We start from the raw sequence: 12,200 nt of genomic DNA, 5'->3' as shown, positions 1-12,200 counted from the left end.
CACATTTTGGCAAACTTACACCTCAATTAATCTAGCCATTCCCTACAATATGGCAAACACTATATTGGATATTTAGGTAATGAGAATGTATTTTCACAGTGCCACTCAGAGTTTGGCAAGCTAGAAAGTAAAGAACGGTTCTCGGAATCACACACACTCATCTCCAAAATCCAGAAATAATGTGCCTTCTTGGTGACAATAGTTTGTTTTCAGCTTAATTGATTCCTCTTGTGAAACTGAACCAGACTGATAATTCAGAGAAACTTCAGTTTTGTATTCCAAATGAAGCCAGAGAAAATAAAATCTTGGTAAATACTTGTCAGAAAAGTGTGAATGTCTTCTGAAATTGTAATTTTATTTTTACCAAATAGCCCTAGAAAATTTATATATCCATTTTCCATTGAGCTCAAGGTGTATCAGTACATTATCTAGTTATCTCAACCTAGTTATGCTCAATCCACATGATCCATTTGAGTCAAAACAGCTGAACTTCCTTAAATAAATTAACAACATTTTTTCTTTTTTGATGAAGTTTAATAATCACTGCATCTGACATATTATAAAGTTGGTAAGAAAATATAGTCATGGGAACCCCTGAGGATTCAGCAAGATGAGTCAATTCCAAATGTTCCCTGACCTAAGGAAAGAGATCAGTAAATCTCTTCATTAAAGTTTCATCATGTTTTCAACTGCATTAAAATAAAAATTTTATTTAAAAAAATTTTTCTGGGGGCTGCCTGGGTGTCAGGCTCTGTGTTGACAGCCCAGAGCCTAGAGCCTGCTTCAGATTCTGTGTCTCCCTTTCTCTTTGCCCCTCTCTCACTCTTTCTTTGTCTCTCTCAAAAATAAATTATTAAAAATTATTTTTTCATAAATAAATAATTTTTAATGTTTATTTTTGAGGGAAAGAGCACACACATGTGAGTGGGGGAGGGACAGAAAAAGAGAGGAAGAGAGAGGATCCCAAGCAGGCTCTGTGCTGATAGCAGAGAGCATGAGGCAGGGCTCGAACTCACAAACCTTCAGATCATGACCTGAGCCAAAGTTGGACACTTAACCAACTGAGCCACTCAGGCGCCCCTAAAATAATAATTTTAAATCTGCATGGCTGTCTTTAGTTTCTTTTAAACATACTGGAAGTTGGCAGTGATTAAGCATACAAATATTAGGAGCATCCTTTTTACAATCTCAGTCACTGCCTCTGAAAAAACCAGCAGTCAAGGTGGCAAGAAAGGTCATACACAAAGTCTTCTAATTAATGATTTAAGAAGATATAAATACACTAAACTTCTGTTTTGATTTGAATAAACTTTAAAATCCAATTTTATTACACTCTATATATTCATTCTACGTTAAAATAATTGACTTCTTATATGTTCTGGACATACCTCTCAAATTCCTTATTTGCAAATAGGCCCTAATAGTTCACATATACTAATTAATTAGATACAAGATTGGAGGTTATATGTGTTTACTTGTGTATTTGTTTTAGGAATAAGTGATTCTCAAGAAGGTTGTACTCTAGCAAGGCACTTTGGTCAAGGAATAGCCTGTCGTGTCCCTGATCTGGTGGAGGTCAAACTAACGAGATCACTAGAAATATTATTTTGACTAGGACTTGTCCCATAAAAATACAAACATAGGCCACAGATAAGTGCTGCATATGTACCTTTAAATTCTCTAGTGACCACATTAAAAAAGAAGAAAATGGTAAAATTAATTTTAGTAATTTATTCTACCCAATATATCTACAATACTATCATTTCAATGTGCGATCAAAAACTTTAAATGACTGATATTTTATATTCTTCTGTTCACACTAAATCTTCAAAATCCAGTGTTTACAGGATTAGTCGTATTTCATGTGTTGAAAAAGCCACATAAAGCTAATGAATAGCAAACTGGACAGAACCAATATGGGGGGAACACCAGAAGCTTTGGAATAAATGAAGATCTAAGTTTGAATTCCAATTCTGCAATTCACTCAGCTACATGACTATGAGCCAGTTATATAAATTCTCTGAGCCCTGCTGTTCTTATCAGTAAACAGGAATAATACCATCTGCCTAACAAATTTCTTAAAAGAATTCAAGATAATATATGTAAAGTACCTTGGCATATTATGTGCCTGACATGGAACAGAAGTCAGTAAAATCCTCCTCATCCTCATCATTATATAAATTGAAGAAGAAAAAGTACCATTGTAAGAAAGCTGAAATTTAAACTGAAAAATGTGAAGAGAAAAATACACAAAGAAACAAAAACCTGAAATAAGATTATCAAAATGTTTTCTAACTAAATTTAGTCATAAATCCACTATTATCCATACAAAATAAAAACAAACAAAACTCATATTTTCCAAAATTATGAATAATGCCAAAATAAGACACTGCTAAAACTAGAGATATGGTGATATTTGTCTTTTTTTTTTTTTTTAAAGCAAATTTGCTTTCTTGATTACTGTTGCCAAGGCTAATATTAGTTTCTATTTCTACAGGGGGATAAATGGCTAAAAAGTTGAGTAGAAGCTTATTGGCATGAAAATGCAGTACTAAAAATGCTTACAAATAATCTACAAAGAGTATGAGGCATACTGATAACTGAGCATTCTCTGTATAGTATGTAATGACAGTTTTTCCAAATAATTGTTACAGAATATTTGCATCCACTTCTATAAGATATTAAAATAAAATATAAAAAATAAAGAAAACATACCTCTGATAAAAATGTTTGGGCCGATTTCTGAGCTCCTACATGGAGCAGATATTCATATACGTAGAGTGCTAACCTGGAAAATAAATAAAGTATGTATTGAGAAGATGTATATTTTTAAATTTTTTTTTTTTTTTTTAGCGTTTATTTATTTTTGAGACAGAGAGAGACAAAGCATGAACGGGGGAGGGTCAGAGAGAGGGAGACACAGAATCTGAAACAGGCTCCAGGCTCTGAGCTGTCAGCACAGAGCCCGACGCGGGGCTCAAACTCACGGACCGCGAGATCATGACCTGGGCCAAAGTCGGCAGCTTAACCGACTGAGCCACCCAGGCGCCCCAAGAAGATGTATATTTAAAATTCACTCTTTAATGCACATACCTTTTCATTACAAAAATATCTTACACACTAACAGTGACAGAAAAACAACTCTTCCCATTGCTATTTAATGGGAGTTTATACATGTCTGTTCAGAAAGAACTTAAACTAATTAAAATAGCACACAAAGAAAAAAAGCAAATATAGCTTTTCTTGACAAGAAACATCTAAAAGGGGATTTTGTCTTTGATCATGTCACTTATCATAACCTCGTTCCCTTTGTCATGCCTAATATAATTGATAATTTCTAACTCAACATTAATAATCTCCATAACCTATTGTTATAATTATTATCTTTCATTATTAAAATAAATGAATTAAGTAATTGGACCTTTCCAACAACTTTATATCCTTCAATCTTCTTGGTGAATATTAACATAAACTCCAGCTATTTGCACATCTCTATGCTAATATGGATACTCAAAGTCCATTTTAATATTTGTTCAGGCAACCTGTCCTTAGTCTTTAGGTATGATTATTAAACCAACAACATAGTACATTAGTTTGTAAGAATTCAAATTATCAGCAAACCACAACATTAAGCAAACTTTAAAAACAGCAAATCATATTAAGCATTTGGATGCTTATAGTTTACAGGTTAACACAAAATTACATATAAATTTATCATTTAAATATAGACTATTAAGTATGCACTATACACTTGTACTATTCTCATTATCTTGTGGATTCAGAATTTTAAGCTACACCATGTGGCTCAATTTCAGTTGAGCTGTTAACAAAATATTATTCATAAACTCAAATTAGTCTGAGGCAGTATTTTTAATGATATCTTGGACTGATGCCCAGATAGCTCACAACACTTCAGTTTCTGCTACACCATATTTACCAATATTAAGCCAGGTTTACAGTAAACAAAACAATGTAATAATAACCACAATTCTGTAGAGCTACACCATTTCTCTTGCCAAGTGAATTTCTGATTGTTAAAGACTGATAGCATTTGCAAAAATGAATATTTTCTTCATTTTCATGAAAAATATCATGCGTGTCATGAAAAGAGAAAGCTAGTAGAAATTCAATTGCTCTGTCCATTCAATTCTTTCCCCATTCCAGAATTGCCAAACACTCAAAATGAGAATTACTCCGTGGTTACCAAGTACCACAAGAGAGTAGACATCTGTTAAAATTACACTTAGATAAAAAGTATGTTATTAGAAACATCTCCTAACCTCTTCAAGTTGAATGACACTTCTTAGATCGTGTTTCTCAACACTTTTTCTACCCTAACACACATGAGGAACATGATATCTTCCTTTTGATTGCCTTATCTCCTGTGGAAACATGGCTCATCCCCAAAGTACATAATGAATATGGGAATAATAATATTCCTATAGTTGCAAACAATCCCTACTAGTGATTCTTTTTTTTTTAATATGTATTTATTATTGAGAGACATAGATGGAGCGTGAGTAGGGGAGGAGCAGAGAGAGAGGGAGACACAGAATCTGAAACAGGCTTCAGGCTCTGAACTGTCAGCACAGAGCCCGACACAGGGCTCGAACCCACAAACCGCGAGATCATGACCTGAGCCGAGTCAGACGCTTAACCGACTGAGCCACCCATGCGCCCACCTACTAGTGATTCTTACTACATGTTCTTTAAATACACGTATCCCACACAACCTGTCCTTCCACTAACTACTCCCAAACCTATCACATGATTCTCTGACCACAGTGGCAAATCTCACCTCAAAAAAGAATTGTGAATTTTTCCTGGAGAGACTATGAAGCCTCAAAATTGCTTGCTAGTGACAGTGTCACCCTACTGCTTGAGAAGAAACCTGGCCCCAAAGCAATTCCTTACAGTTGGTCAAATCTTGGGCCTGGCACCAAACCAGTGTTACCCACTAAACAAGAAAAGGCTGAACAATAAGGATGTTCCACCAAGCTTGGAAAAGTAGGAAGCAAGAGGCAGAGCATGAAGCAGAGACAGCAGGTGGGCCTTGGAGGAAGGGGAATGGACCCCAGAACAGCACAAGTGTTGCTGCGTCCTTGCAATGAACACCATTCATTCCAAGTTAAGCAAATCACTTCCTCATAATCTGTTCTTTGTAATATTAAAGGAGCTAATATATTTCTACTATGTTTTTCTCAATTATGTAATAAAATGGATATCTCTTTACAAGTGGAATTAAAAGCAACAATCTCTACTCTTTCTCTATGTATCTAAGACAGTGATTATAAAAAATGTATTGGCTGGAGAGCCTGGGTAGCTCAGTTGGTTAAGCATCTGACCCTTGATTTCTTGAGGTCTTGAGATCAAGCCTCTTTCATGTGGTTCTGCACTGAGCATGGAGCCTGCTTGGGATTCTCTCTCTCTCTCTCTCTCTCTCTCTCTCTCTGCCCCTCCCACTCCCCCTCTCCTCTCTCACTTTCAAAAACAAACAAACAAGCAAAAGAAACAACTATTGGAAGAGTCACAGAATCAATGGAGAAAAGGTGTCTCAAACTACATAACTAAAAATTCCGAAGCATCTTCTACGTGGTATGCTTGTCCTCCTACCTTTGGAATGTGTGAAGTACAAGCACATCACCAACAACAGAGTGATACAGTGGGATAGGGCAGAAAAAAAACCTATCCATAATGTTAGCTCATATGTCCAAGTTCTATAACCTCCCTTGAACAAAATTAATGCTGCCAGGCAGTCAAGATCTATACTCCAGAAAGAGTGGCTCTGCTACGATGACCACTCCATAATACATCACCAGCAAATCTCCAATATTTTTAACTATCGCCTCAGGGCAAAAGACTTCCCAAACCTATCTCTTTAGCCCTATCCTCTCTACTACACTCCAAACCTGCTGCTCTAAATTACTGTTTGAAGTTCCTAACATGATACTTCTCTTTAAATTGATCACATCCAAAGTTAATTCATCTTCTCTATCTGTTTATAGTACCCATGCTCACCTTGAGTGAAATAGAATGTGAGTCTTCAATTCCTCATTTGTAAAATGGGAAGAATATTTTCCCATGACTGTTAAAATTTCACATAATTCTCTCACATCCAGTAATATATTACCAAGTGATGTAATGGACCTTAATGTCACAATCTCTCCCACATTTGCCAGTTCTTTCTATCCCCCTGCCTACCCCTGAGGAACCACTAGGAGCCACAGCAAGAGCAGAATCATTTGCTCTAGCTTCAGATAAAGGTACTGTGTATTTCCAATTAGCTCTCATAGTAGAGGCATCAGGGCCACTAGAAATAAGAAACTCCGGAAGGTTCTGGGGGAAAGCCCTGCAGTTAAAGATAACATTTGAACACAGATGATTCCAAGGCTGGAGAGTAACACTTACCCATCCATGCAGGTAAATCATGGCATGGTCCCTTGCCTGCTGGCATGATATTACCAAACATAAGACAACATTTTGATTCAATTTCTACTGAACAGTAAAAATTTAAAAGTAAATATTGAATATGCAAATATTTAAACCATGTATACTCTCAAATTAACTTCATTTTCCTTTTTGGGAGTCCTTGAAAAATTTGTAATTTTTGATGATTTAGAGTGGCTATTTAACCTAGTGGTTTATAGTGTGATCCAAATACATAAAAAATTAAGAATCATCCAATAATATTTTATATACACATATACATACGTATATGTATACATACTGTGTATAGAAAAAGAATAGAAGGAAACGTGAGTTACAGCTACTGGTAGAAACATTAATAACAATAAGAAGTAACAAATGAAGTCTTATTAGTACAGATGGGGAGAGAAAACCTAAAGAAAGCATTAAGACCTATGGCCTACTTAGAGTGGGAACAAACACGCCCATACGTCCTTCAGAAGGCCCGAGGGCAACATTTCTTATAGCATGGTCCTCTAATTAAGAATCATAATGGTAGTTTTATGTCTCCAACAAAAGTTTAAACTTTATGCCACTCACACTACACAAAAATCTAAGATATTTAGCTATATAAAAATATTAAACCTCTGCTAATACTTTCTGCAAACATTTTTCCCCAGTTTGTTGTTTGACTTAATTTGGGTAGTGATTTTTTTTTTTCCGGGGCAGGGGCATTTAGGTACTTTTGATATATAGAAAATATAGAAATAACTAATATGAAAAAAATGCCCAACACATAGATAAATGGGCAGGGACAATAACAAATATCATGACTAATTTTAAAACATGGAGACTGTCAGGGCACCTGGGGGGCTTAGTCCGTTCAGAGTCTGACTTCAACTCAGGTCATGATCTCACAGTTCATTAGTTTGAATTCCGCCTCAGGCTCTGTGCTGATAGCTCAGAGCCTGGAGCCTGCTTCAGATTCTGTGTCTTCCTCTCTCTCTGCCCCTCCCCCAGTCACACTCTGTCTCTGTCTCTCTGTCTCTCAAAAATAAACATTAAAATAAATTATAAAATAAAATAAAACATGGAGAAGTTAAATATCATTGTGAATCAAAGAAATATATATTAAAGAAATAATAGGATTTAAATTCTCACTTAAACACATAATATGTGAGGAAATGGACACTCAAATAATGCTGAGGACAATAAACTGGTATTATGCTTTCAAAACCAATTTGGCAATAAATATGCATCAAGAATTTGGAAAAAAATTTTATAAACTTTGACCCAGTAATTCTATTACTGGAATCTAGCTAAAGAAATTATCCTAAATGTAGAAAAGCTTAATGCACAATAATTTTTAGCCAAAGATTATATAGAACAGAGAATGAAGGAATGAATGATGAAGAAATGAAGAAGAAACTAGCTGAAGTTACAGTGAAATATTTTACATTAGTTAATTTCATGTTTGAAAATATAATTCAGAATTTAATTACAAATTTATTCAATAAGCACTTAAGTGAATTCTCTCTGCTTAACTCCTGAACTTAAAAATCTAAGAAAATGTCGGGGTGCCTGGGTGGCTCAGTCGGTTAAGCATCCGACTTCGGCTCAGGTCATGATATCACGGTCTGTGAGTTCGAACCCCGCGACGGGCTCTGTGCTGACAGCTCAGAGCCTGGAGCCTGCTTCCGATCCTGTGTCTCCCTCTCTCTCTGACCCTCCCCTATTCATGCTCTCTCTCTCCGTCTCAAAAATAAATAAACATTAAAAAAAAATCTAAGAAACTGTCACTACCACATGAGCAAGTAAAATTACTTCAAATTTACTTCGTGAAAATTATAAAATCTAACAAAGAAACAAATTTTTACCATTCATATGAATGAACTCTATTACACACCTATCATTTAACAGTACTAGAACAACTAAGTATATACTAATAAAGCATCTACAAGAGATATTGTCACTCACGAGTCTTATAGTGAATTCTCAACGATCCTTGTAAATGAAGTACTTTACGGTCTGAGAAAGGGGTAAAGACCTAAAATCACTCAATTCTTTCTATAATCTAATTTGATATTAAATCTCTTCCTCCAAGGAAATTGTAGAAAATAAGGACCTACAGGCAAGATATTAAAAAGATTTCTAAGACAGGATTGTTAATTTGCAAACAAGTTTCCAAGGTATGCATAAATAAAAGGTGAATGCCTTCTATAGTTCAGAGCTAATTCCTAACTCTCTTTCTACATACATGTATATGTACATATATCAATTATCTATGTGTGTGTGTATAATACATCTTTATTTTTTTATTTTTATTAAAAAAATTTTTTTAATGTTTATTTTTGAGACAGACAGAGACAGAGCATGAACAGGGGAGGGACAGAGAGAGAGGGAGACACAGAATCTGAAACAGGCTCCAGGCTCTGAGATGTCAGCACAGACCCCGACGTGGGGCTCGAACTCACGGACCGTGAGATCATGACCTGAGCCGAGGTCGGATGCTTAACCGACCGACCACCCAGGCACCCCTAATACATCTTTATTTTATTTTATTTTATTTTATTTTATTTTATTTTATTTTATTTTATTTTATTTTTATTTGTTTATTCCTTTATTAGTTGTTCATTTATTCTTTTTTTTTTTATTTATATATGAAATTTATTGTCGAATTGGTTTCCATACAACACCCAGTGCTCATCCCAAAAGGTGCCCTCCTCAATACCCATCAACCACCCTCTCCTCCCTCCCACCCCCCATCAACCCTCAGTTTGCTCTCAGTTCTCAACAGTCTCTTATGCTTTGGCTCTCTCCCACTCTAACCTCTTTTTTTTTTTTTTTCCTTCCCCTCCCCCATGGGTTCCTGTTAAGTTTCTCAGGATCCACATAAGAGTGAAACCATATGGTATCTGTCTTTCTCTGTATGGCTTATTTCACTTAGCATCACACTCTCCAGTTCCATCCACGTTGCTACAAAAGGCCGTATTTCATTTTTTCTCATTACCACGTAGTATTCCATTGTGTATATAAACCACAATTTCTTTATCCATTCATCAGTTGATGGACATTTAGGTTCTTTCCACAATTTGGCTATTGTTGAGAGTGCTGCTATGAACATTGGGGTACAAGTGCCCCTATGCATCAGTACTCCTGTGTCCCTTGGATAAATTCCTAGCAGTGCTATTGCTGGGTCATAGGGTAGGTCTATTTTTAATTTTCTGAGGAACCTCCACCCTGCTTTCCAGAGCGGCTGCACCAATTTGCATTCCCACAACAGTGCAAGAGGGTTCCCGTTTCTCCACATCCTCTCCAGCATCTATAGTCTCCTGATTTGTTCATTTTGGCCACTCTGACTGGCGTGAGGTGATACCTGAGTGTGGTTTTGATTTGTATTTCCCGGATAAGGAGCGACGCTGAACATCTTTTCATGTGCCTGTTGGCCATCCGGATGTCTTCTTTAGAGAAGTGTCTATTCATGTTTTCTGCCCATTTCTTCACTGGGTTATTTGCTTTTCGGGTGTGGAGTTTGGTGAGCTCTTTATAGATTTTGGATACTAGCCCTTTGTCCGATATGTCATTTGCAAATATCTTTTCCCATTCCGTTGGTTGCCTTTTAGTTTTGTTGGTTGTTTCCTTTGCTGTGCAGAAGCTTTTTATCTTCATAAGGTCCCAGTAATTCACTTTTGCTTTTAATTCCCTTGCCTTTGGGGATGTGTCGAGGAAGAGATTGCTACGGCTGAGGTCAGAGAGGTGTTTTCCTGCTTTCTCCTCTAAGGTTTTGATGGTTCCTATCTCACATTCAGGTCCTTTATCCATTTTGAGTTTATTTTTGTGAATGGTGTGAGAAAGTGGTCTAGTTTCAACCTTCTTCATGTTGCTGTCCAGTTCTCCCAGCACCATTTGTTAAAGAGACTGTCTTTTTTCCATTGGATGTTCTTTCCTGCTTTGTCAAAGATGAGTTGGCCATACGTTTGTGGGTCTAGTTCTGGGGTTTCTATTCTATTCCATTGGTCTATGTGTGTGTTTTTGTGCCAATACCATGCTGTCTTGATGATGACAGCTTTGTAGTAGAGGCTAAAGTCTGGGATTGTGATGCCTCCTGCTTTGGTCTTCTTCAAAATTACTTTGGCTATTCGGGGCCTTTTGTGGTTCCATATGAATTTTAGGATTGCTTGTTCTAGTTTCGAGAAGAATGCTGGTGCAATTTTGATTGGGATTGCATTGAATGTGTAGATAGCTCTGGGTAGTATTGACATTTTGACAATATTTATTCTTCCAATCCATGAGCAGGGAATGTCTTTCCATTCCTTTAAATCTTCTTCAATTACCTTCATAAGCTTTCTATAGTTTTCAGCATACAGATCCTTTACATCTTTGGTTAGATTTATTCCTAGGTATTTTATGCTTCTTGGTGCAATTGTGAATGGGATCAGTTTCTTTATTTGTCTTTCTGTTGCTTCATTGTTAGTGTATAAGAAGGCAACTGATTTCTGTACATTGATTTTGTATCCTGCAACTTTGCTGAATTCATGTATCAGTTCTAGCAGACTTTTGGTGGAGTCTATCGGATTTTCCACGTATAATATCATGTCATCTGCAAAAAGCGAAAGCTTGACTTCATCTTTGCCAATTTTGATGCCTTTGATTTCCTTTTGTTGTCTGATTGCTGATGCTAGAACTTCCAGCACTATGTTAAACAACAGCGGTGAGAGTGGGCATCCCTGTCGTGTTCCTGATCTCAGGGAAAAAGCTCTCAGTTTTTCCCCGTTGAGGATGATGTTAGCTGTGGGCTTTTCATAAATGGCTTTTATGATCTTTAAGAATGTTCCTTCTATCCCGACTTTCTCAAGGGTTTTTATTAAGAAAGGGTGCTGGATTTTGTCAAAGGCCTTTTCTGCATCGATTGACAGGATCATATGGTTCTTCTCTTTTTTTTTGTTAATGTGATGTATCACGTTGATTGATTTGCGAATGTTGAACCAGCCCTGCATCCCAGGAATGAATCCCACTTGATCATGGTGAATAATTCTTTTTATATGCCGTTGAATTCGATTTGCTAGTATCTTATTGAGAATTTTTGCATCCATATTCATCAGGGATATTGGCCTGTAGTTCTCTTTTTTTACTGGGTCTCTGTCTGGTTTAGGAATCAAAGTAATACTGGCTTCATAGAATGAGTCTGGAGGTTTTCCTTCCCTTTCTATTTCTTGGAATAGCTTGAGAAGGATAGGTATTATCTCTGCTTTAAACGTCTGGTAGAACTCCCTTGGGAAGCCATCTGGTCCTGGACTCTTATTTGTTGGGAGATTTTTGATAACCGATTCAATTTCTTCGCTGGTGATGGGTCTGTTCAAGCTTTCTATTTCCTCCTGATTGAGTTTTGGAAGAGTGTGGGTGTTCAGGAATTTGTCCATTTCTTCCAGGTTGTCCAATTTGTTGGCATATAATTTTTCATAGTATTCCCTGATAATTGTTTGTATCTCTGAGGGATTGGTTGTAATCATTCCATTTTCATTCATGATTTTATCTATTTGGGTCATCTCCCTTTTCTTTTTGAGAAGCCTGGCTAGAGGTTTGTCAATTTTGTTTATTTTTTCAAAAAACCACCTCTTGGTTTCGTTTATCTGCTCTACAGTTTTTTTAGATTCTATATTGTTTATTTCTGCTCTGATCTTTATTATTTCTCTTCTTCTGCTGGGTTTAGGCTGCCTTCGCTGTTCTGCTTCTATTTCCTTTAGGTGTGCTGTTAGATTTTGTATTTGGGATTTTTCTTGTTTCTTGAGATAGGC

General features: G+C 36.4%; 1 protein-coding gene across 6 annotated transcripts in view; it reads right to left on the bottom strand.

Annotated features, from left to right (window-relative positions):
• The window catches only part of SSBP2 (single stranded DNA binding protein 2), a 322,394-nt gene that overhangs the window by 221,722 nt on the left and 88,472 nt on the right, over positions 1-12,200 (bottom strand). For all 6 annotated transcript variants that reach the window (XM_025924980.2, XM_025924976.2, XM_025924977.2 and 3 more), the window contains one exon: positions 2,716-2,788. In XM_025924980.2, coding sequence (XP_025780765.1) covers positions 2,716-2,788 — 73 coding nt within the window. Of the gene's footprint in view, positions 1-2,715; positions 2,789-12,200 lie in introns of those variants that run through there.

The sequence above is a fragment of the Puma concolor genome, chromosome A1 (genome assembly GCF_028749965.1).
Source record: "Puma concolor isolate L17-30 chromosome A1, mPumCon1.1.hap2, whole genome shotgun sequence".
Lineage (NCBI taxonomy): Eukaryota > Metazoa > Chordata > Mammalia > Carnivora > Felidae > Puma > Puma concolor.
This window is presented reverse-complemented; position numbering and strand designations above follow the sequence as displayed.